At 40.8% G+C, this 26,745-nt stretch overlaps 1 protein-coding gene across 1 annotated transcript; it reads right to left on the bottom strand.

Moving 5' to 3' along the window:
- Window positions 1–17,572: 17,572 nt before the first annotated feature.
- Window positions 17,573–25,399, bottom strand: LOC143131365 (keratin, type I cytoskeletal 19-like). Its single transcript, XM_076290965.1, has 9 exons — window positions 24,928–25,399; window positions 24,506–24,631; window positions 24,238–24,320; window positions 23,887–24,043; window positions 23,346–23,507; window positions 21,447–21,572; window positions 19,490–19,707; window positions 18,820–18,860; window positions 17,573–18,175 (listed from the first exon to the last, which is right to left on the bottom strand). The coding sequence occupies exons 1-9, from the start codon at window positions 25,246–25,248 to the stop codon at window positions 18,069–18,071; spliced, it is 1,341 nt and encodes a 446-aa protein (XP_076147080.1). The 5' UTR covers window positions 25,249–25,399; the 3' UTR covers window positions 17,573–18,068.
- Window positions 25,400–26,745: the final 1,346 nt, after the last annotated feature.

Below are 26,745 nucleotides of genomic sequence, written 5' to 3'. Positions count from 1 at the left end.
GGGCAAGAAAAGGACTGTGGGTCTGGGGAGCCGGCTTGCCTTCCTCCTGCAATGCTGTCTGTAGAGGTCATGGATGGCTGGTAGCTCAGTTCTTTTGATATGCTGTGCTGACCACCCAAGTAGCCTATTATGGATTGCTGGTGTAGTTTTAGTGAGTTAGCAAGGTAATAACAAACAAACTTGCCTTTTTTTGCAAACAACAACAGTGGCACTGAAACAGAAAGCTAGCTAGAACACACATTGATACACTGATATAGAAAGCTAGCTAGATCACACATTAATACACTGATATAGAAAGCTAGTTATATAACACATTGATACATACACTGATATAGAAAGCTAGCTGGATCACACACTGATACACTGATATTGAAAGCTAGCTAGATCATGCACTGATACACTGATATTAAAAGCTAGCTAGATCACACATTGATACACTGATATAGAAAGCAAGCTAGATCACACACATACACTGATATTAAAAGCTAGCTAGATCACGCACTGATACACTGATATAGAAAGCTAGCTATATCACACATTGATATACTGATAGAAAGCTAGCTAGATCACACACTGATACACTGATATAGAAAGCTAGCTAGATCACACATTGATACATTTTGGTGACACATTTAGCTACCGGTATGCAGTTTGCAAGTTCATACAGATTAAATTTAACAAGTTCACTTTAGTTTGTGATTTCCAATTGGAACTAGTTCAAGCTCCAGTTCATTGCTTCCTTATTAAATTAAGCCCCTCCCCATCACTTCCAACTGGTCATGGCCATGTACTACTCTATAAAATAATAAAGTAAAAAGTTTTCCTTTCTCATATGCATGCATTTGTATCAAGTGGGTTACTGACTAGGCTACTCACTTAGGGACTGTACGATATTTAGCGGGGGGAGGGCCGGTCGCCAGACGATCGGGTTAAAAATGTTCTGTCTGCCCCCCCCTGGTCAATTTTTTTTTTCCAGGGGCCTCCCCCCAGCTCAAAAAAATTCTCCTAGGCCCTCCCCCCTACGTGAATCAAATAAAACTGGTCGAAAAATGACGTTTACAAGGTTAAAACGGCCAGCAAATGTCATAAGCACACATACAAACACGGGGCTACAAACCAGTGTTGCGCGGGTTTGGTCACAAGCGGCCCGCGGTCGCCCGATATTTTAATCAACCCGACCGCAACTCGGACCGCGAATATTAATTAGGACAAAATTATACCCGACCCGCGATCCGACCCGCTTATTTACAAAATGTGTGCTTTTGGTTATAGCCTGCATGCAGTAGTCCATTTCTGTAAAACAAACTAATTTATTTGCGAAACTTTATGCAGTAGAACTACACGCAGTATAGGCATGCAGGACATAATGTTTGCGCAGGAGAGAGAATGAGAATAAGAGCGCAAGCACGCACGCAACCACCAAGGATTAGAACACTAGGATAAGATTTGGCCATGGACACACTTCTTTCGAAAATAGAAATGGGTAGGCAAGGTAGGCAAGAAAGATACATTGCTGGTCAAAACGTTAGCGTAAGAACTGGTTTAAAATGCTGAATGAAGCACAACCCAGATAGCAAAGGAGCGTTGAGGGGCGTTGAATCCACGTTTGTTTGAAGCGGCGGAGGTTGATTCAACGCCCCTGTGCTATCAGGGAAAGCTTTACTAAAGCACATCCACTGTTTAAAGTCACAAACACAAAGAACTAAGGTAACTTTTATGCTTGCGCGAACCTATACATAGCCTACCGGTAGATATGGCTATGTAGGCCTAGTCTGTGCCATAAGATTTATTCCTGCAGGCTGCCCGTTTCGGCTGTCATACTTTTAAATGGCTTCGCAAGAAGTAGGCCTACATAGACCATAACTTGTACTACTGTCATCTTCTTTAAGAACTTTTCCCAATATTTCCCATAGCCTATATCGCTTTTCCTGAAGGGGTGTCTTTATTATTTTAACTCGCGTCTTCAGCTTCTTTACTGTTGACTTACTGTATTGATGCTTTACTGCAGGGGTCTCAAACACCCGGCCCGCGGGCCAAATCCGGCCCGCGTCCTGCCCAATTCCGGCCCGCGACGTATGACAAAATAATTATGTAATCCGGCCCTTGAGGCTATTAATTGCGACAAACAACGATACTGATTAAAATAGACGATAGATCCAGGTACGGTGACAAATCTCATTTGCAGGCCTACTCTGCTCCACTATGTGCAAGACATCCAGAGCTTGATTCAAACCCAAAATCGCTGCGCAAAGTTTTCAGGAAATAGGCCTACTACACGCGAGAAACACAAAGACGTGCATATGTAATGACGCGGAAGCGATGCACAGTGTTGCAGAAATTGAAGCAGAAATTAAGCAGAAATAGGCCTACACCAAATGTTGAAAAACGTTCACGTGTGATGAAGTCTTAGGTAAGCTATGTTATTCACCTATTCTAATTCTGAAGGAGAATATCCTTTTGGAGATTATGATCGATCGTCTATGACAGTGATAGTCACGGTGCGTCTGTGAATGGAGGTGCGTGTATACAACGGTATCCACTAAGCATACCATGCTTGTTTCGACCTTCTGCCCAACATAGCTTGGAGGTTGCAGTGGTAATCGTGATGAGTGTCCGTAATGGATGTGGTACAGACAGCAGGGCTAGTAGAAATAGGGCTCTAAAGAACTACAAAGTCACCCGCAATATGATGCGAACTTCTGGGTACTGCAGATTACCCGCGATAGGAACTGTTTGACCAGAATACTTTATTGTAGGCCTATATTGTAGTAATCTATTACTAAACCACAACATCTTAGGTGTTGGTATACATCTTAGGTGTTTTCCTGTTAATTTGTTATGTGGGTAATATGAAAAAAGGAAAGTAAACCTGTCCAGTATTTACTGAAAGGTGCATAAATTGAGGTGCTTGCCATCCAGTGACAAATTAGATGGGTAAATTTACCCCCTTCATAAACTTTTGTTTTACTCAAAGATTTTTACATTTACAGTAGGACTTTATCTGTGACCACTTTCAAGCCATGGCCTTTTGAAATTTTGATAGAAAAATTCAATGGTGTTGCTTTCTTAACCCTGATGCCTAGTTTGCCAGGTTTAAAAAAGTTATGAGAGGAAATATTTTTATTTGGTGTGAAACACACACACATACCTGTTTTTATGTTTTTCATTTATTTTATAATTTGTATTAATATTTATTTTATCATTATTTTATTTATAAGCTAAGGTTGCTAGCACAGGTGTCTAAAACTAGATAAAAACACTTGCAGTTTTGTGTGGTATTTGAAAAAAAGAACATTGCATTTTCAGAAATAGCCGGCCCTCCAATCAGATGACGTTGGCAGAATTGGCCCCCAGCTCATTTGAGTTTGAGACCCCTGCTTTACTGTATTGATGCTATAGCCTTCTCGTGATATTTTAAGTAGGCCTATTTGTAGAAAATATATATTTAATTAATTTTTAACTAATCCGCCCGCAAATGACACGAATATCATTAAAATATTTGGTTTATGACTCATAACCGCGGGTGACCTGCAAGCTTACGAGGGTTGTGGGAGATTCAGGTAGGGTTGCGACTTTTGGGACTCGCCCACTCTGTCAAAGAGACGTGAATCATGTTTTGGCCTACAAACCTTTTAAAATATCGAAAACGGATCTATCTATATCTAAAACTATATACATTTCCTTGCAACAAATGATTATATTATAGTTATAGATAATTGCTAGGAATTCAGTCACTTTAAAGCAGGGGTGGGCAAACTGTGGGCCGGATCCGGCCCACCAAGCACGTTCATCCGGCCCACCAAGCACGTTCATCCGGCCCGCCGAGACGACGTTGGTAGCTTTACTGCAAACTGCTTTTCACTCTCCTTAGAGAACGTTTATAATGTAAATGTCAAAACATCATGTTAAATAGAGATAACATCATGTTAAACTAAGTTAACTCTTAGTTATCTCCTTTGCAGCAGATCTAATGTTAACGTAACGAGAGGGAGAGAGAGCCGCAGGTTCCAGCTGGCTTGTCATTGTTGATAATTGATATCTCCTTCTAGTCCAGTTGAAAGAAAGGTGAACCCGGAAATGTTGAGTACACCAAAGTTTTATGATAGAAATATATAGTAGCCTATGGGTCCCCAGCATGCGGAAACTGCCGGATGCTAATTTGCATATGTTGGGCAATTTGTGTAATTGAGCTAATTAGCACACATTAATCGCCTATATTGATCATATTATAGGAGCTGATTGGCCAAAATGGGCGATGTTAGTAGCCTATGTTTTTAGGGGTTACTGGAGATGCCGAGTCCATATCTGACATTTTCAAGATTCAAAATCCCTATTTAAAAATGTTTTGGTCACGTTGTCTGGCCTCAAAAGACTATTTTGATAACATGAAAGTTTTAATACACAATAATTACAATAACAGCAGGGCTGTTGAGCTCTATAGGCCTACTCGCAAGATACATTTGGATGGCGACCCATCTTTAATGTTGCATAGCCTATCTCTACATTTTATCCAAGGTGTTTCTGAAAATACATGAATCTTTTTACAGTAGCGTAAAACAGTTGTGTTGATGGGGACTGATGTGGATATGTTGTCCATTTTCTTATATCTTCAACCATGTCTGGTCTATTATTAGGCCAACCTCTTTTCAATCCATTATTAGATATTTCTTTTGTAAAGAAATAGGCCTACATCTAGGCCTATCCCTCATGTTATGCCAACATATTTAATTCACCTGAATATAGGCTGCAGTAGATAGAGGATTATTGACATCTGCTGTTGTCAGTGTGCAGGCTATCCCTTAAAGGCAGTTTAAAGGTTCAGCTAAATAAATAGCTCAGACAATGGCAGAAGTGCCATTCGTCATGTTATATTTAGTCTATGGTTATGAGGTTATGTGCCATCGAAATGATTTTGGAGACGTAATGTTAAGGTCGGAAAACTCACTTTATCTGATGAGCTCTCACCCCTCGCTGCCGTTCGATGCTTTGCTGCACATTGTGTAGCTAGCCTATAGGTCGTTGGCACCTTTATTTGCGACCGACGCGTATAAGTGCCTGCTTTGCAGGTCCGGCACTCAGCTTCATGTTGATATCGACCGAGACAAAAACATGGAAATTTACGTTTTAATTCATCAGTGAACTTACACTAAACAAGGACGTTTGCGCTATTGAGGTGACTGACTGACCAATGAAATGTTAGAGATTACTATCAACCAATGACGGTAGCTGGCTCTAGCCTACACCCTACACTTTCCACTCAATGCAAAGCGAACTGTAGGGGGAGGCCGTGACTAGTATGTGAATGAAAGACATAGATAGGCTACTGTATATCCATGAATGAAAGAGAGAGCAATGCAAATTCGCTGTAGGCCTAAACATGTTTGAGGCTAGAATAACAAAATCCCGGACGACTTTGAAATTCCGCCCGGACACATTTTTAGGTTTCAAAAAGAGGACATGTCCGGGCAAAAGAGGACGTCTGGTCACCCTACAGTTACAGCTGATAACATCCAGCAAAGCAGGAGGAGCAACAGGACTTGAATCGAGGGTGGGAATGATCAGTTCCTCTCCTTCCTTCATACCTGTCTTCTTACTCCATCCAAATGCGGTGATATCTACAGCCAGTAGATCAGAACGATCTGCTGCTTTCTAAAGCAGCACCTGTAGATGGGCACGTTTTCCATGGAGGAGCAAGTTGTGTTCTGTAGGAGGAAGTGTCAGTGCTGGAGGGGTCTTTCTCTTTCGGTAGATTTCATCCCTGGCAGCATCTAAAGTTACAGACCTTTTTTGATTGTACAGAGCAGGAAGAAAGCCCTCGCTGCTTTTTTGATCTGTAAATCAGTAGCTCCCGCTTCTCCAACACAATGGAGCAGCTCACTGGGTACAACTCTCATGGCGCAGACACTTTCACTTTCCCTGCAGGATAGGAGGTGGTATCGCATCGCATCGCATTGATCACCTAAGTTCCCAATAGTTGCATTTATGTCGAGAATAGTGCCATCCCACTTCTCCATTTGCAGGTTGTGGAAAATTAACCTCCCTCTGGAGTGTCAGTTGCTATGGTTACTGAGTATACAAATCTAGAATACTGAGCCTGGGATTGCATTTTATGCAGAGGTGTGGAAATGACGGTGAACCCAAGGGACAAGTGTTTAACATGTTTAAAATATGCCAAATCGAAAAGAAATATAAAAACAAATAGTAGATTTGAATGAATTGGGTTATAATGCATACTTTCTGTTTGAATTTAAAATTATATCAGTATTAGATTTTAAGTGAGATAAGGTCGAAGACCCAAAGTCTGGCCTAGGGACAGAGGCAAAATAGTAAAAAACGCATATAAAATATCTTATATTTTATAAAAAACAACATAATTGAACAATTATTTTTTATATATAGGTTCCCCTTAATATGTAGTAAGTGTGAAAAAAAATAAAAAAGTGGAAATGTTTTTTATTTTTTTAAATATATGTCAAGGACAGAAAAAGTACCATAGTTGGAGAATCACCCAAGTACAGTAACGAAGTATTTGTACTTCGTTACATTCCACCACTGCAGTGAGGTGATACCACCTCCTATCCTGCAGGGAAAGGGAAAGTGTCTGCGCTCTAAGCCATGAGAGTTGTACCCAGTGAGCTGCTCCATTGTGTTGGAGAGGCGGGAGCGACTGATTATTGTGTGTGCTTGTGCCTGTATTTACTGTTGTACCTGTTTTAGCGTAGCATGATTCCGTATTTAGTTCTACCTCGTGTCTGACCCTTTGTGTTGGTGTGGCTGCAGAAACTGAACAGTCCAATCAGTAGACTATGATAACCTAGCCAACTATGCTACTTTGTTACAATATTTCCAGGCTCCAACCAGACAGCTAAATGAGGTAGAGTTGTAATAGAAATAGTAGGGGCTATAGGCTAATCTGCTAAAGTGTGCTTTAAATATCAGACATTCAATATTCTCTCTTTTTATATCAGGATATAAAATAATACAGATATATTATATTGTAATCCTCTAGTGTTATAAGGTAGGCTATTGAAATGTTATTTAATAAAATATCTACCCCCCCCCCAAAAAAAAAAAAAAAAAAAAAAGAAAAATCGAGGTTTGTATCAAACCGTGGGTCGCGATACGAACCGAATCGCGAGGTTGGTGTATCATTACAGCCCTACTGAACATTTATCCTCCAAAAATCTGTCTAAATCGGCCCAAAAAACTGAGCAAAATCAGCTTAATGAGAGTAAAAACATGACCAAACCAGGTTTAAATAGTGATTTTGAAAATGTCAGATATGGACTCGGCATCTCCAGTAACCCCTAAAAACATACTAACATTGTCCATTTTGGCCAAGCAGCTCCTATAATATGATCAATATAGGTGATTATGCTAAACATACATACTCAACATTTCCGGGTCCACAATGGGGCTCTATGGGATGTCAACCGGACTATTCTTATAAGAAACTTTTAAAAGGAAATCATGAAGGCAACGGTAGTTCCACTACTAACCATTTAAAAACTGAGAGGGCCCAGCTGTAGGTACAGCACTAGCCATAGCGGAGCAGGCAGAAGATCATTGAAAAATAAAAAAATACAGTAGAGTGTAATTTATCTATCAAGTCTACCTGCAATTATTCCAAATTACAGTAGTCCTTGTTCAAGACCCCTAAGCTCCACAGGGCACCACACCTTTGTTACTATCTGTTTTCTTTGGTAAGGAACACAAACAGCTGTGGATATCTTACCTATGAGTCAATAGTAAGTTGGAGCTTTAACATTCTGGTTGCTCAGTATAGACCATTTCAACTACATAAACAAACGTGCATTCCTAAGGCATTTCTGGTGCCACACAAAACGATATTGAGCTTATGCTAACTCTGGGATAAACAAAAATAATAATTAAAAAAAAGGTTTTAAAAGTAGACATTTTGAAAGTTTAAACTGGATACACTCGGAACAGATTGAGAGGGTTTATATGTTAAGTGGAATTCTTTTGAGTATTGTGGTTAGGTCATTTTCCTTTGTTTCCTTCCTCAATGGTAATTAGACACCTCAGTACTAGGTCGATAACAGGTAGTTCAAACAGTACGTTGAACAGTAAGTTCAAAAGATGACTTTAGACCTTTTAAAGTAGGCCATATAATCACCTCAGGCCAGGGCAACATTCTAGGGTGGTTCCTGTGATGACAGGGAATGGAAACATTAATCTTTGGAAATGTTCATCATCATAACCTGTTTCTGCTTGTGTTGACCTTGTGATGTGGCACACTTGTGATGGAAGAGTGCATTTGGAGTGCACTTACAGTGTTTAAAAATATATGTATAAAAGATGTAAAGTGAGAGGAAGAGAAACACTGCCGCTCAAATGGACGTTGCCTTTAAAGTCATGCTCCACCAATGGAATGTTTTTAGTTGCTATGCCATTTTGCCATGACCTGCCTTGTCAAGATACACAATCATTTATTGAATCATTTGGCCCCCAGATGCAACCACACCCAAGATTCGAGCACCAAATCGCTATGTGCTGAGAGATGAAATGGAGTTGTTTTCTTCACCTGCTGGTGTTGTGATATTGTTTCTCTGATGCATCGTTGAAAACGTGAGATGGTGACTCAGAGGCTGTTTACGGTCAGAGTGATGATTGTACTGGTTTCCGCTGGTTCCTGCAGGTTCCTGCTCAAGAGTTCTGTGCTTTGGAGGCGTCCACATAATGTGTTAATGTGCTTAGTGCATGATAGAAGATGAATGTATTTTGGCAGCCCTTCTCACTTAGGCCCTTTGATGATTAAACGTTTCAGTGTTAAACATATGTGACATGGAGGCAGATATTCAACATTTTCATTTCATAAATATTCTCTTTTAATATGTGTTTGCACAAAGTCATGATCCTTACATATTATGTAATGCACGTCTATATTTTTAGCACTATGACAATACAAGCTTCAGTCCAGATGGCTTGTAATGTAATCAATGGCCAATATCGTGCATGCATTAGAATGCATGTACACATTCTGTAAGCCTGAAGGTAACTTATATTAATAAAACATTGATGAACCTTGTTTATTTCAAAACATCAATGAGAAATCTGCCATAGTTCATTTGAGTTTTGCAAAGGCTTCTGCACTGCATTTACCAATTCTTGAAATGCATATAGCAATTTGGTGGGTCTGTCTGGTGAGTCTAACCACAACATTCTTCACTCTCTTGAGATTTAAAATGGATAGCAAACAAACTGATGGTGACATATCAGCACATTTTCAAGCATAGTTGTATGCTAGAGCATAGCACTGGATGAGAGTAACAACACAATGATTTACTTAACTCTGGCTGATGGAAGCTCTGGCACGTGGTGCTATCAGTTCCAAGTTAGTCGTAAATGGGAGCTGTTAATAGATAGATAATTATCACTTACCACCGAATGACTTTATGTTCAAAGCACTCGAGAATCATAAACATACATTAAATAATAAGTGGCCATCTGTTAATAGATATATAATTATCACTTACCACCGAATTACTTTATGTTCAAAGCACTCAAGAAGCATAAACATACATTAAATAATAAGTGGCCATTGCAAGATGGGAGTGTCATGTTTGTACTTCTGCACAGGAACTAATTCTGTGAACTGTCCTTATTATCCATGCATTTCTGACAATGATGTCACCTTTATAATGTTAGGATGGAAATCTTATTCATGTACTTAAGCATCTCTACGGCGAATAGAGCAACGGAACTTATTAAAGAGATTACTGCTCAGAGTGCTGTAGCTGCACGCCCATAGCACCAATGAAACCCTGCTTTTGTCATTCTAGAGCTCTAGAGCGCCTCCATGTGGTAGAAAGCATTACAACACATGAGAAAGCATCTGTGTTACCCTCTTGCTTAATTCTATGATTCTATGATAGACTATGATTGTCAGGTGTCATTTTTTTATGGTCAGATTAAGGGTTTTGTTATGACAAATGTGTTCAAATGTGTCTACAGTCTCTTAATAATTGGCAACAACTGCATGAAAATAAAAGAGTACAAACATCTATCCTTATAAATCATATAGCCTCTTATCTGTGCCCAGACAAGTATTTCAGGTGAATCTCAAGATAACTAATAGAAAGAAGTAGACCATGAAAGTACTTTATGATAATGAATCTTCACAAAATCATTTCATGGCATAGTATTTGCAAAAAAAACTTTACAGTTCAATGTCAATGTAGAGTAAACATGCAGCGTCTTATATCGGGGTGTCATATAGCACCTAATTTCTGCCACTTACAGGAAAACCGGCCTTCCCACATGAGTCACTCTGTGATTCATCAGAAAAGTGGGCCCTTAGATTAGTGATACGTGCTCTCTCATGGATCCAACTTGCCTACGAGACTACAGTGCAACTCTTCATTACATCTCCGAGTTTGATCATGCTCAGTGTCTATGTGATTTATCAGCAGATTCCCTTTGTGGTCAGCTCCAGTAATAAGAATGTTTTGCTTTGACATTACCTTGATCGACTTTGCCCTTAAATACAGTATAGAAGGTATAGTTCAAAGTTAAAACAGGAGAAAAACGTTGAACGGCATGTGTTTAATGTTCTTATAAGCTGCTGATGTGCACTGACAGCCAATGCTAATAAAACATTATGGTTATGATATAGTAATTTTGTATATAAAACTTTAACGGGATAGTAAAAAAAAGAAATTGTAGCTTCCTCTCCAACATATGTCCCTTTCACTAGCTCATTACATCCCCTCCAATTTTGAGTTTTTGCTCGAAATTGCACACCGCCTATTAACAATGGCCCTGTTTCTTTTGAAAGCTGAGGCCTTGTAGAATTTTTTGGTACCAATAGATTGACTGTGTGATGAACTGTTAGAGAGTGGCAAAGGGTAGAATGATAGTTTTCTTTTAGGCGGTTATGTACATCTCTGGAAATGACTGCCCTCTTGGTCATTTATTTTGTCTTGGAAAAACAACTGAGGCCCACTACCAGGTCTTGTGAATCCGTATCTTAAAGTAGATCAATATGAATAGACCATTATTTGCCAAGGTATATGCTCATGCATTTTGTAAAATGCCCTATGGAAACTCCCCATAGGACTTTTGGTTACCCAAAATGCATACTGACAATAAAAGGCTTGTGTGGCAACCTCTTGGTGTAGAAGCATAATCTTGGTCTCAAATGTAAGGTAACACTCTGTAGTTTCTTGTAGACTATTTGGAATGTCAGGGGTTCTGATATGGAATGACTACACAAAAAATGGAATAATTACTCAAAAGTCTCTGTTTTTGCATTGTTTTTGTTGGTTCAATGGATATGTATAAAATGGGACTATACACTACAACTAATGTTGGATAAAACAACATAAATATATTAAATTTCTTGGGATGTGAATATATCCTGTGAATATTTCAACACCCAATATGCTGCATCTACTTATTGCTAAGGGATATACACTGCACCTAGAAGCTAGGGAAGGGGGATGAGGGCATTGTTGATTCAATTTAATTGAGACATAGTACGAATAATCTGAAAATGTAAAGCACTATACAGATTGTACATATCATATATGGATTCCCAAGAGTCCAAGCTTTCTAATGGTGCATAATATTACTATGCTACATAGCAATATAGTGCATACAATTGATTTAGAATGTTGGGGGAAGGTGGGGGGGCACTGAAATTGTCCCGAGTTCAGGACACCCTAAGTGTACTGGGCTAATTTATTTATTTAATTTAATCTAATTTTACCTTTCACTAATTTACTGTAATGCATGTTATAGTCACAAAGTACAATGTGTAGGCCGATGTAAAGCTTTACTCTAACAAAATGAACTGAAGGAACTGTAAGATGGAAAGTGAAGGAGCTAGCACATCTCGTCTCATCTCATCTCATCGCATCTCTCCTGCAGGCGTGCACAGACAGGCTACCTGTCAGGGGTTAGGCCAGAGGCGTATCAAGCTTTTTAAAAGTGTGGGGGTTGTGGGATAGGAAAATGAAACAATCTGATTGCTAAACACACCATTTTAATGCAGTTTGGGAGGAGTTTCTATGCTTTTTTCATAGATAGTTACAGGAAGCCACGTTGTTGTTTAAACTATAGTTGCTTCTAGCCTACGTTATCTCCATTTTTACTTGCTGCAGGGACGCACACATTGCACGAGCGCTCATAAGCGTTCTATTTGAGTTCTACATGCTGGAAATCTTTGTTCTTAGATGTTGAACTCAAATGTGTCTTGACGCTGCCGTTTGTAAGATCAAAATAAGATGTTCTAAATGGAACGCGGTCGTATTTAAGACATTAAGATCTCCAGATGTAGCACTACGACACACATTGACAGTGAAATGCCGCCGACGTTTGTAAGATCAGGTCAAATAAGGTGTTCTAAATGGAACGTTATGTAATTAATCTGCGATGTAATTAAGCTGTTCAGATCTTTTCCAAGCGCATTGGAGACGTATGTGTACTGACTGGGCTATATAGTTCATGACACTAAATGGATAAGTATTTCTGATTGGGGAAACGTTTAGCCTTTTTTTTCAGTCCGCGGTTCCATACCATTCAGTCTTACTGCAAATGATCAGACGTGTGAAGCACCGGGCATAACTTAATTTCGCGGCTACGTGTACCATTAGGTTAATTGTTGAGGAGGCCCATAGTTTGAGAAAAGCTGCAGATCATAGACAGAGAAAGCATAGGCCTAATGCTCCGAGAACAGTAGCCAAAGTTCTTTCTGCAGAAACAAGTGCCTCGGTGCGCGCACCCCACCCCCGTTTTCACTTTGACTCCCTGCATTTCTACATTGTGACAAAAACTGTCAGTCAGTGAATTTTGGTTTACTATTAGAAACATGTCGACATAGGCCGTGACAGAACATTTCTAGGGGGTGGGGTATTACACGTTGCCACTGTTTCCACCAATGATATGTATCGCTGCATCATCAACAACGTTGTTGGAACTATGGTGTTCGAACGTCGGAGGTAGCGAATTGCGACACAGGTACGATGCTTTCTGGAAACAGGTGTAACAGTGTCGTTGTTTGGTCGCAAGTTGCGTCGTACCATGGTGGTTGAGCAACGTCGTTGCTAACTTTTCTAGAAATGACCCCCAGGTTCTTCACTGGCTAACTTGATGTGATTGGCTGGATGACCGTTCAATTTAATCAACAGACCTATTTGTGTCGCTCTGTGTGTGCGTTATGGTAGCTACGGTTCCAACTCTGTACGGGAGCGTCTATTTCCATATTTTACTTTCATTTTAATCTGACAAAAAGTGTGGGGGATAGAATCGTGTTCTAGCAAAAGTGTGTACGTTATAACACCCACATCCCCCACGCATGCTACGCGCCTGAGTCTGCCCCTAGGCAGTCGCACTTGTGTCGTTCCTTGGTAGTTCCTGTTGGTGTACGGAGCGCCTAACCAAAAATCACAACCGCCTAACCAAAATTTGCGAAGTGGATGTTTATCTCGTGACTCAATGATTGATCTATCCTGTAGCTTAATTTTGATTAAGACACTGCTCCCCTACTTGGCTCATTCTTGCCATTTATGTTAATTAAAGTATTGCCTTGATTTTAGTATTATAATCTTCATAGACTCTTACAACAGCAGTGATACATGGTGTAGTGGCTAGAGCAGAAGACTTGTTATCCCAACGTTGTAGGTTCGATTTTCTTATGATGTGAGATTGTCCTCTTGCTTCTCGCTACCTGCAGGTGAACTGTGTGACACATAGATTAAATTGTTTTTGACTGATGTCTTGTACCTATGGTCTCTCGATGTAGAGTAACTATATACATAAATATGTATGGTCAAATCCTATTGTTGTGTCTCGTAGGCCTACTCTTACTCAGAGATGAAAAGAAGAGATAGGATGCGAACTCCGGCCGAACGCGCAGTGCACCAACGCGCTGCCGTTAAGCCACGAGAAATATATAATTATATATATATATAATAAAAAATATATAGCCTGGACAAATATCTGGGTATCCCATAATAACCTATGGGATACCCAGATATTTGTCCAGGCTATATATTTTTTTTCAACACAGATGTTTAACACAAATAATGACTCATATGGGTCTGCTTAAGTTAACTGTTTTATATGCTTGCAATAGGTTTAGGTTTTGGCTGATGGCAATGCCAGCATTAATCACTCGGTTTAGATTAGAAAAATGTCGACATAGGCCGTGACAGAACATTTCTAGGGGGTGGGGTATTACACGTTTCCACTGTTTCCACCAATGATAGCCTATGTATCGCTGCATCAACGATATATAGCACTTTTCAAAACATCATTTGTAACTTTGTTTTGAAAAGTGCTATATAAATAAAGATTATTATGACCGCCGCGCAGCGAAGCTTCAATGCGTCAATGAGTCCCGGGACACTGAAAGACCGGGGTAGACGAAACTTGGTGGGCATGTACCCCCACATGGATAGCATGGAACCGTCATTTTTCGTTTTGATCTGTAGCCCCCCCGCTGGACTGGACCCCCCGAAAGGAGGGTAGGGCAGACACAGTTCTCTGTGAATATCTTGAGAACTGTAGGGCCTAGGATGACCATTTTTTTCTGTATGTTTGCCTCCAGGGGTCATGTTAACCCATTTCATGTGCACACATGTGCACAAACAGATACACACACACACACACATACATTCACAGTAATCATACGTATGACACATACTCACACAGTAGACATATGTACGCTTGCATGCACAGGCACGTATACGCAGGAACACACACAAGCACGCACACACACACACACACACACACACACACACAGACACACACACCCACACACATAACATAAACATGTACATGCACACATGCACACAATTCAATAATTTCTCAGAATTATGAACAGGCAAGATGGAGGTGTAGTTGTATAAAATGAATTTTACATGTGAAATCTATGAACTAATCATGTTTTGGTACTTGAAAATTGAGTGTGGATAATGCAATTTAGTGAGACAGTTAGAATCATATAGGCCTTTCAGCGTGATTTATTTTTGTGGAAAAAATGTGCTGGACTGGGCGGCGGTCATATTTTGTACCGCTCTGCGGTACATCTAATTATTATTATTATCAACAACAACGTTGTTGGAACTACGGTGTTCGAACTTCGGAGGTATCGAATTGCGACACAGGTACGATGCTTTCTGGAAACAGGTGTAACAGTGTCGTTGTTTGGTCGCAAGTTGCGTCGTACCATGGTGGTTGAGCAACGTCGTTGCTAACTTTTCTAGAAACGACCCCCTGGTTCTTCACTGGCTAACTTGATGTGATTGGCTGGATGACCGTTCAATCAAATCAACAAACCTATTTGTGTCTCTCTGTGTGTGCGTTATGGTAGATACGGTTCCAACTCTTTACGGGAGCGCTTATTTCCATATTTTACTTTCATTTTAATCTGAAAAAAAGGGTGGGGGATAGAATCGTGTTCCAGCAAAAGTGTGTAGGCCTACGTTATAACACCCACATCTCCCACGCTTGCTACGCGCCTGGGTGTGGCAGCGGTTTGTTGGTGTATATATATACTGACAGATTCCTTTATTTCACCAACAAAGTGATCCTATAAAACTAAACAGTCTATTCATTCAAAAGTGATAGAAATTGACTGTAGTATAGCCAGATATATATATATATATATATATATATATATATATATATATATATATATATATATATATATATATAAAAATATAGGCTATAGCTTATAGGCAGGGAGGTAACCCTATGGCAACAATGTAAAATGAAGGCTGGGGTTGGTTATTAATGATCAGATTGTTTTTGTTTCTGAAAGGCCGATTCAGTGTTCTCAGTGTTTGCCAAGTGCGTGCTAAGGGCTTTTTAACCTCCTTCCTTTCAGTGCAGAGTGCCTCCTTTTCAGAGGTATCGTACGGGGTGTTCTGTTCAGGTAATCTTAGCTGGGCAGGGCTGTTTGCCGTGCTCTTAGCATACCTCAAAGCTCTGCTTCTTTTTCACGCCCACCATTCGAATCAAAGGCAACACCCCACTCAAGAGTATTACCTTTTACGGAGCGAAAGACAGCCAGTGGACATGATAGGATACACGCAACAATCAGGAATACATTTGAATTCCTGATTCTATCCTTGTTGGGGCAAGTTGGACAGACGGATCTAAAGATTTATCTGTTAATTCCCTTTAATGGCTTGTGTGATAATTAATATGTTTTTTTTGCATGAACTTTCACTCACTGTTAGAGCCTCCAGTCCCTAAATGCATCTCTACTCAGCCTTGCTGCACTAGTTTAGAGACATGTTCCTCCTATCAGATCACTTTACACCATACCTGTCAACAAAAACGGGAGATTTTTTTTTTTTTTTTTTGGGGGGGGGGGGGGGGGGGGGGGGTGTCAGTGTTTATACCGGATCTATGTTTGCATATTTAATACGTTTCATACACGTGTTTCAGCACTGCATTTCGGTCGTTGCTTTTACCTTACCATTATTACTTTACGCATGCCAGATGTAGGCTATCCACCAGCTGCCTGCCTGCAGCCTACTTCCAAAAGTCCAAAGCTGCTTGCTGTCAGATTTGGTTCCGACTTCCGAGGGCACAAGTTCAGTGTATCAACAACACTCAATACCAGTTTATGTGATGTGTTTGTGTTAATCAATTAAATTCCCAACAATTTTACAACAGCTAGTTCTGGAGTAGGCCATTCAACTAACCCGCTTGCTTACGACGAGACTCAGGCTGCGCAGTCGGCACCCGCTTCCTTATTTGGGTTGCCAGGTTTTAGCCTATGACAAAACGGTTGAAATTTAAATTAAGTGATCGTGTATGTGTAGTGTGTATTTCATACACAATCTGGCAACCTGAATGGATCAATGATTTTAAAATGAAGTTTGATGGCCATGCAAATTACTGGAGTTTTCCGGGAGAAATAACAAAACGGGAGGGTTCTGGGAGATGACCTTGAAATACAAGTTCTTCCTTGATTTGCCTTCTTTTTGCAATTTCATTGTTTTGTAACAGACATGTTTATGCATATGCACCCTCCCTCTGGAACACCCTTTCCGACCACATGATACAATCGAACTCCCTACCGTCCTTCAAACAGGCCCTCAAAACCCACCTCTTCAAACTTGTAAATGAATGAAGATGATCTTATTTTACAAAAATGTACAACTGTACAACGTTTACAAAATGTACACGATTGTAAAAACAAACAACACTGAATGAAATGAAAAAACGATATATGATCAGGCACTAGATACTTTATACTAGGTAATAAAGGGTATCAAAATTGTTAATAGTTAATTGTCAATAGTTGTACAACTAGCTATTATTAGCTGTGAGAATTTAGATTCACATTTTAAAGCACAAATTCTGCAATTCAGAAAAGAACAATTTGAGGATACTTATTTGCCAATAGGAATTATAGAAATAGCCTCTAGATTACAGGAGAGAGAGTTTAAGTGGATCTTTTGATTTCGGCGTGACCACCACAGCATACGTCTCCATACTGTCGACCGCAGCACTATACAACTGTATGACAAAGGGGAGCCTGACATCTAGTGGCTATTACTGGTAATATCAAACACACACACACACACATCAATAGGGAATTAACAGGAACACTTTAATTTGCAGCATAACCACTTCCAAAAATACCATTTTAGAATAGGAATGTACTCAGCACATGCAGGAAATTCACAATAATCATAACATGTGTGGCACCAAAGAATAATTTATTGAAAAAATTCCGTGTTGTAAAGCTGTAGCTGTGATTTTATGTATTTTTTACCTTTTTGATCGTTTCTCAGCAATGATCTCAAATCTTCACACAAAAGACTCAGATGGAGAATTGTTTTTGTTTGTTTTTTGTACTGACAGTACTCTGCGACCTCGAGAAGCAGAGATCTATGTGAAAACTCGGCGGATTTCTCCTTTAATGCAACAGGAGAGTGAAGATAGTGACAGAGAGAAGAGAAAGGAAGGGATCAGGAAATGACCCAGGTCCTCACACACACACGCACACACACACACACACACACACAATAAATGTTTCTTGACAAAAACGCACAGCCTTGTCCACAGTGTCCCAGAATCCTAGCCTAGGCCACCTCCTGGAGTTTCTCATCCACGGAGGATGACACCACCACTCCGTCCACCATCTCCTCCACGATGACCTTCACCCTCCGCTGTCTGTGTGGGTTGTGCTCTGAGAGGAGGGAAAAGGGAAACATGCCATTTTAGTATGAAAAATGGACATGCAAGCTCTGATTCATCACAGATGTAATATTGCTATGTGTTTTTCCACGCATCTCTTCAATGGCCTAGGAGTGTATCAAAGAGATACTAACAAGGCCAGGCCTGCTGACTTTTCTTATAAGGTCCACCTTTAACCCTGGCATTTTCCTGCTTTTAGACAGACTTTTAACCCTCTTTTAAACCCTTCGCCAAGAGACTTTTGAGTTGGTTTTGAAATGTCATAAATCTTGTAATCACTCCAATGTTATTATCTGTGGTTCCCATTCCATCACATGCAGTCCACATTTCGCCACAGTTTCCTGTCTGGAGTCTAGACATTTTACGCTTTTATTTGACAGTGATATACCTCTGACCAATCTTCTACAGACCATAAGTAGATTTTCACCACTTTTAACCAGAAGATGTAAACCATAAACAAAGGACAGACAAATATGTCTGGACAAACCAATAGATGGAGGGCTATGCGATAATAATATAATAATATTATTAATAATAATAATAATAATAATAATAATAATAATAATAATAATAAACATATTATTATGTATAATTTCAAACTGATGGGGAAAAGAACTTGGGGTTGGAGAGACCTACCATCCTCCTCCTCCTCCACCTCCACCTGCACCGTTGAGACACTGTTGGAGAGACAAAGTCAGTGTAGCTGTAAAAGGTCCTAATGTACATTCCTATACATTACAACATCACTTACATATTATATGTTTGTCACTCCGTGGGTTAGCATGGACACTTTTACTCCAATTAGAATCGGAATAATGGCTCAATGGGAATAAAACTGCCGATCTGGGATGGTGTATTCTGTTTTCTGTATTCTGTTATTCCGATTGAGCAGCCATGCATATAGGCAATACTGTAGCTTCTCAAGCAAAAGCAAAGCTGCAACGTCTATTCCAATTAAAGATTCTAAAGCGATTGAGAGCACCTGATCGGAATGGAACGTACCCCATGTAAACAGATAGCACAGATTTTTCATTCGGAATAGCTTAATCAGAATGACAAAAAAACTGTCCTGTAAACCCACCTACTGTCTTCTCGGAAAAATAAGACCAAAAAAGCATTTTACTGGATATTGGCTATACTAGTCTACTGTAACTGGCATTAACTGTCATTAAAACATGGCCCTTGACCACAGTGGCCCTACAAGTCTACATCAGTTAAGAGCACCAACAGATGCCCACGGTGTCTTCCTGTTTTCCACTTCCTTGTTTATTCCCACGGTTCCTTCCTGTCCGCTTCCTTCTCTCACCTGTAGTCCCCGTCCAGCAGTCTCCTGTACTCGGCGATCTCCCCCTCCAGCCTCATCTTGATGTCCAGCAGCAGCTTGTACTCGGTGCCCTGCTGCTCGATGCTGATGGTGAGCTGCTTGAGCTCGGCCTCCAGGCTGTCGATCTGCATCTGGAGCTGGCTCATCTGCAGACTGTAGCGCCCACTCACCTCCGACAGCTGGCACTCCAGGTTACCTCTCTGCAGGGTAGAGAGAGAGAGAGAGAGAGAGAGAGAGAGAGTCAGGTCAGACTACTGAGAGGAAGCGGAAGGAACTACGCATCTAATGTCTAGTGTCGAATGTCGTATGTCGATTTGAAGGATGTGTGAGGGAGGAGAAAGAGAGAGGAGAGAGAGAGGAGAGAGAGAAAGAGAGAGAGAGAGAGGAGAGAGAGAAAGAGAGAGAGAGAGAGAGAGTCAGAGAGAGAACGAGGATGTGGCCATTCTGGCTGCAAAATTAAGCAGCCTGCCATAACCTGAGGGACAGCCAGTGAGGCAACAACCACCTACAATGTATATTTGTATATTTGTTTTTATTATTAGAATTGTTGTTCTAGGTCTTCTATGTCTACTTTTATGTCCTCTTTTATGTTAATTTTACAATTCTGTTCAACATTTATTTTAAACCTCTTACGTGTACATGTAATTGAGCTTTGGCAATAATGTTCCTGAAACGTTCATGCCAATAAAGCATTCTTGAATTGAATTGAGTCAGGTCAGACTACAGAGAGGAAGAGGAAGGAACTACGCATCTAAAGGTATGTCGATTTGAAGGATGTCTGAGAGAGGAGAGAGAGAGAAAGAGAGAGGAGACAGAGAGAGATGGACAGACAGTGTGTGTGTGTGTGTGTGTGTGTGTGGGGGTGTCGATGTGGGGTTATGGACAGTCAGAAAACGAATCAGAAGTAAGGGACATGAGTAAGAAACTGTGGATGTAAAAGGTTTATATATATATATATACACACGGGTTTCCTGTTTACCAACAAAACTACCGGTAGATGCGCGCGCAGCCGTGGGGCAGAAGACGCTTGGTGGCCATCCACAACGTTATAAACTTAACCTAAATAGTCGGCTGCTGTAAGCTACAATCGGATTTTTGTGTACAGTATACCCCTGTTGTCTCAATGATAATAACATCTCATTTCAGACTATATTTCAAAGTTTGCTGTTCATTTCCATTATTAAAGGAACCATATGTAAGATTGTGGCCAAAAATGGTACTGCAATCACTTTCAAATTACTGTAGAGCGGTGTATCCCCTCCCCCTCCCCCCTGACTCGAGGTTGCCAACCCGGATGGCGAAACACTACTGACTTTGTGATTAGTAGATAGGTGGAGGGTGGCGCATCAGACCAAAACACAACATGACATGACAAAACACAACATCAACATCAGTTGAGGGCTGCAACTTCACTTTTTAAATGACAATATCCTGGCCGGACTACTCTTGTCAGTCATATAAATATTTGAAATGAACATGATTTCTTAATGTCTAGTGACATATCAGGGCCATTTTATGATTAATTGAAATACATTTCTTACATACGGTTCCTTTAATATAACATCGTTATTCTGTCATTTTTGGTGAAGACATGCATTCCGTTAGGGATATTGAACATTCTCTAACCATCCTGATTTCGAATTGGTGCAGTTTTCAGCACAAAAACTCATTTTATTCTTTTCATGGAGAGCAATGCTCTATGCTGTTCTATGGTGCTTTCTGCCTCTTAGTTGCGCACGCATGTTTTCGTGACGTTGCATAGAAATCCATGTATATATATATATATATATCAGGGATGTATGATTGGTGATACTAAAGAGGAAGAGGAGATGAGACAAATAATTTCAAACAGAAACCAGGCACAGAGTGACAATGATTTAGCTCATAGTTAGTCTGCCACTCAATGGACACTGATTGTATTTGCGTGGATTGACCATACCTGTGACTGGAGTCCTTGCAGCTCGATCTCCAGAGTCTGGAAGGTTTTCTGTAAGTTGCTCATCTCTGTCTGATAGGTCTTGACCTCGGTGACACTGGTGGACATTTGGGTCTGTAGCACTTCAACCTGCACAACACGCACGGGGAACAAGGACTCAATCTTCTAATCTAACCCCAAGTTCTAATTCTGTTATCATAAAGGTGGACATACTGAAATGAGCCACCTGCCATTGTCCACTAGCCACCGTCACTTGGTGTGCTGGTGTTGATGCCCTGTCACATTATTTTCCATACTGCCGACGTTCTGAGAGCATTTTGCACTTTTTACTAGAAAGCACTTTTTCACCGATTTGTTTATCAAATAAGTCTACATAATTACTTCAGCAGTGTTTGGTGTGCGGGTTCCTCCTGCTTTGACTACAGTTCTTTAAGCTGGAACTACGTCACCCACCCCGGGCATGTTTTGGGGGCGTGACACCCGATTGACTGTCACTGTCGCATCTTTCTACCACATTACACCAACATCGTTTCAAAGAGCTTAAGATATCAGTCACACGTCAGACTGTCAGGTGCATGACAATTGACAAATATGTTCCATTGAGTGAACACATACACCTATTATGTGGTGTGGGTCTGTAAACGTCAGGTATGCCAGTCAACTGTCTGTTGTCATTACCAGAATGATGCAAAAAACATGATTAATTGCTGACATTTGAACGAAATCCAGGTGGATTACCGGTAACTGCTATTGTAGTTCTTTGATTGTTCATACAAGATCTTTGGCTCATGCTGCGGTATGAAAGGGATTATGACATCATGACAGATTATGACAGCTTATAGAACAGTGTGCAGGTATCTTTTTATTTTTCAATTGTCGGCTAAGCCATATACCCAGCACCTGTTTAAATTTTGTAGATGTGCGTTCACTCCACTCTTTCAATGCGTGGATACACTCAGACACAGGCCTAACATTACCAGTAGTGTACAACTGGTGTTCAGTGAGGTGAAGTGCCAGGAGTATTATTGGTTAGTGGGTTCTGATCACGGCACATGTGTAGAAAAGTACCGCTCAACTAAAGTGGGTGTGTTTGTGACTAATTGACATCCTTTATCCAAACTGGCAAAGAGTTTGACAGAGGATAGAGAAGGGTCAAACCTGATCACTTCATCTCTGTTCTGATCTTTCACTTAGTTCTCTGTAAGTAAGCAACAAGCCTAATAAGCTAACCCTTACAAAAATGAAATGTTTGCGGCAGATTTGCAGCAAACTTGTGGGTGATTTGTGGGAAACAAATGAGGTCACTAGAACATATTGCCAGAAGCTTGCCCATGTTGGCCACTAGAGGCAAACTTCCAGCAAAGTTCTGGCAACAATGAGAAGTTTGCCTCTAGTGGCAAATGTGTCCGCCAGTGAATTGCCACCACACCACACCAGCCAATAATGGCAAACTTCCAGTGAACTTCTGGTGACAAACCTAATTTGCAAGACATTGCTGCAAATTTGCTGCACCATTGGCAAAAGTTAACCGCACCTGTTTGCCAGAAACCTAATTTGCATGTGAAAATATGACCTTGCCGCAAATATGCGGCAACCGTGCGCCAGAAACCTGAAATACCTGTAACGGTAACTAAGGATATTGATGTGGACCATGGATGCCCTATCAATATCTTTGGATCCATTTCTTATCCATTAACAAGTTTCAGCATCAAAGCCCTGTATAGTCACCAGTACAAAGCATATCGATGCTATAATAGGGGAATAATCCCAATTGGAGCACACTGGTGTTACCAAAACAATAGACATCAAAATGTGACCATAATGTCTTTCCCCGTCTCCTCTTGTTGTTTCACTGGACACCATTGTCCTGATCAGAACGTTATCAGAACCCAGTCGCCTCACCTTGTTCTCGAACCATTTTTCTGCGGTGCGGCGGCTCTCCTGGATTGCGGACTCATACTGCTGCCTGACCTCCTGGATCACCTTCTCCAGATCCACAGGAGGAGCACAGTCCACCTCCACGTTGACAGAACCACCATGCTGGGCTCTCAGCCCCTGTACTTCCTGAGAGAGAGAGAGAGATAGAGAGAGAGAGAGAGAGAGAGAGAGAGAGAGATTAATGTGTGTGTGTGTGTGTGTGTGTGTGTGTGTGCGTATGTGTGTGTGTGTGTGTGTGTGTGTGTGAGCAAGAAAGAAAGCGGAAGAGAGAGCTTGAAACCTATGGTGATAATAATCATGCTCAAGAGAGATAAACTTCAACCCTAAAGCCCTGCTAGTGTGACCTGCCTCCCCCTTAATTGTCTTTCATTGACAGCAAATACATCCAGTGACTATTATTTTCGAGACAGGAGCTTCAAGGTCAAGTCAAGGTCAAGGTCAAGTCACTAAAAACACCTGAAAGATGTATGCACGTGATGGGCGGTGTGGCGTGGCGTGCCCTTACCTCCTCGTGGTTGCGTTTGAGCCAGACCAGCTCCTCACTCAGCCCCTTGATCTGAATCTTCATGTCTCCACAGCCCATCTGCAGCTCAGACAGGACCGCCTTTAGGCTGGCCATGTCTCCTTCCACAGACATGCGCATTGCCATCTCATTCTGATGCCTGTGACGCCACAAAGGTATAAGAAGCATATAAACATATTAAATTGATTACAATAAAATTCTACATATTAATATTATTGGTTCTGTTGATATTTTTGTAGGCCATAAGACCATAACCATAGGCTACTTACGAGACATATCGGGTTGTAGCCTAAAGCTTTAAAAGACAAATGAAACTGTAGCTTATTCACTCACTTCAGCTGGAAGTCCTCAGCAGCAAGTTTTGCATTGTCAATCTGCAGAGTTATCCTGGCATTTTCTGTTAGCCTGTCCAAAATCTTTTAAAGAAAATATATGGATGAATTAATATATATAAAAAAACACAATCTACCAACATATAAAAATAATAGTATGATTAGACTATGTGAGGACTATGTCAAGATCGACGTTTTTAAGACTAAAATTAAACATTGAACATCAACCATTATTTGCATTGTCCATGTAGGCTTAATGAACACACTACCTTTTTGCGGATGTCTTCGATTGTGGCATGAAAGCCAGTGAAATCCTTGTGTACAGGTGCTTGCTTCTGATAAAATTCTTTGATCTGTAGCTCCAGTTTCCGATTTGCTGACTCCAGTGACCTTACCTGCGGGGGTAAGTGCGGATAAATTATTTTTTTATTCTTCCCCAGATATTGCCCAGCCACTGTAGCCTAGACAATAGAGCAAACATCAACCACTGAGTAGCCTAGGCTAGTCTAATCTGCATATTGATAGAGTGATCGCCTATGTTTAATCAGTGTTCCCTTTAAATATGGGAACAATTCCCTTTCACAATATGGGATAATTAATAATGATCATAATTTCCGAGATGAGATGTTGCTGTTTAATTTCTCCACTTTGTGCGTTTCATCTTGATCTCCTCTTCAATCTTGAGTTATACCTTTTCGAGGTAAGACGCCAGGCGGTCGTTGAGATTTTGCATGGTATGCTTCTCGCTGGCGACACCAACAATGTTGCCACCTGGTGCTGCCATAGAAACAGAGGAAACAGAGCTGGAGATGCGCGTGCCATATCCCCCCGCGCCTCCGTATACACTTGGCGCGCGGCGGCTTCCATATGGCATGGAGACGCTAGAGCCACCTCTGCCGATCCCGCCGAGAACCATCCCGCTGGCGGAACTGAAGGCGCCGGTTCCACCGTAGACTCCACCGCTGCTGCTGTTGTTGCTGTAGCTACTGCTTTGGCTGACTCTCACAGACATGATGCTTGCGAGCGAAGTAACCCAGACGTGTCCTTTTCTTCTTTTGAAAGTGTGCTCTCACTTTTCCAGTCACTTCTTTATATAGTGGCACTGGAGGGGCCACTTTGCACGTGATGTCTTGTTATAGGCTACTAGCGACCTTTTTAATGCAGCTACTTCTAGGTGATCCCTGTGTGGGCGATTACCTGAGTTTTTTTTTTTTTTTTTTTTACATCGATTTGCCATTGTTAAACTGCAAAAATGCCAAGTCAACAACAAACTAAAAAACTTCCATGAAAATTCCTGTGTATGTTTCTTCTGATCTTCTGATTGGATGATCATGAACATTTGCCTACTGTTGATTTAAGGTTAAATAATGTGTGTCAATGGGGATGGGCCAGAAACCCAATGCAGGAACATTGCCCAGCATAGTTGTCATCAGTGGGATCAACAGGTGGAGATTTTCAGAGAAATGCTTATCCATTAAATATTCTAGAATCTATTTGTTGAATCTTGTCTGTGGCTATCTAAACTATTTTACCAAAGAGAGCTGTCACCAAAGCCATTAGTCACGCAATAACTGTTGCCTGAGACAGAAGTGATCCTGCCCTTCAGTGATGGCAGACATCTATTCAGGTGACAACATTTAGCGGCAGAATACAAACACATTAGTTATGAATCTCATCTGTCTCTTCACGGCCCACGGCTTTAGATATTTAGACCTTAAGAATGTTCAAATAAAATGCATCAGTTGTTTTGAAAGAGAAACATGCCTCTCTTTTCTATGAAAAAGAAAAAAAATCCATCCATGAAAAGGATTTACTGTGAACAAAGACGATGCGTGTTGTGACTGCAGACATTGCTTGCGTGCAGACTAATGAGGGGATCCTCCCATTTAGGCCTACTATCTATTGTTGTGTTGTACATTTGTGACAGGATTAGAACATCGTTATACAACGTTAGTCTTAAGAAGCTGAGAGACACCTCAGGTCAACAGTCAGTCAAGGATTCTGCAACAGACAAAACCTCAGCATGGGAATAAACTGCAGTTGTCTTGTCTTCTCAAGAAGAGCAAGGGTGTCTCCTCCACTGCAGGTCACATGGCACACCCCTGTACCCAAAGCGACGGCAGTGATGTGTGTCAGTGTGTGTGTGTGTGTGTGTGGGGGGGGGGGGGCAGTAACTCAGATCAACTGAGGCAAAAATCTGTCCTTCAAATGGGGCAATTACACATCTTTTTTTTATCTTGATAACAGTGGTTCTCAAAGTGTGGGGCGGGCGCTTGGAGGATGGAGACATGACAGGTGGGGTGCCATGAACAGGAGGGAATTTGTCTTTTTTTATTCTTCTTTATTAATGTCTTTCTTTTTCAATCAAAATGTAATGTGGAACCAAAATCTAAAATTAATATTTTAAGTTACCATTTTGCTGGGGTGATGGAGTCAGGTGGGGCTTGAAAATTCCCAACTTTCAAAGCGGGGAATGACGGAAAAAAGTTTGAGACCGACTGTTCACCAT

This window comes from Alosa pseudoharengus, unplaced genomic scaffold (genome assembly GCF_046254945.1).
Source record: "Alosa pseudoharengus isolate Yale_2024_CS ecotype anadromous, Long Island Sound unplaced genomic scaffold, YU_APseudo_1.1 YU_APseudo_1.1_scf_1, whole genome shotgun sequence".
NCBI lineage: Eukaryota > Metazoa > Chordata > Actinopteri > Clupeiformes > Clupeidae > Alosa > Alosa pseudoharengus.
This window is presented reverse-complemented; position numbering and strand designations above follow the sequence as displayed.

Bases quoted from the DNA above. Each gene is read 5' to 3' on its own strand.
- LOC143131365 (XM_076290965.1), bottom strand. From the start codon at position 25,248: ATGTCTGTGAGAGTCAGCCAAAGCAGTAGCTACAGCAACAACAGCAGC. The intron at 24,044-24,237 runs GTGAGTGAATAA...GTGGCGTCACAG, and splicing joins GCTGAGGACTTCCAGCTGAA to GCATCAGAATGAGATGGCAA. The intron at 18,176-18,819 runs GTAGGTCTCTCC...CCCTCCTCTCAG, and splicing joins GGTGGAGGAGGAGGAGGATG to AGCACAACCCACACAGACAG.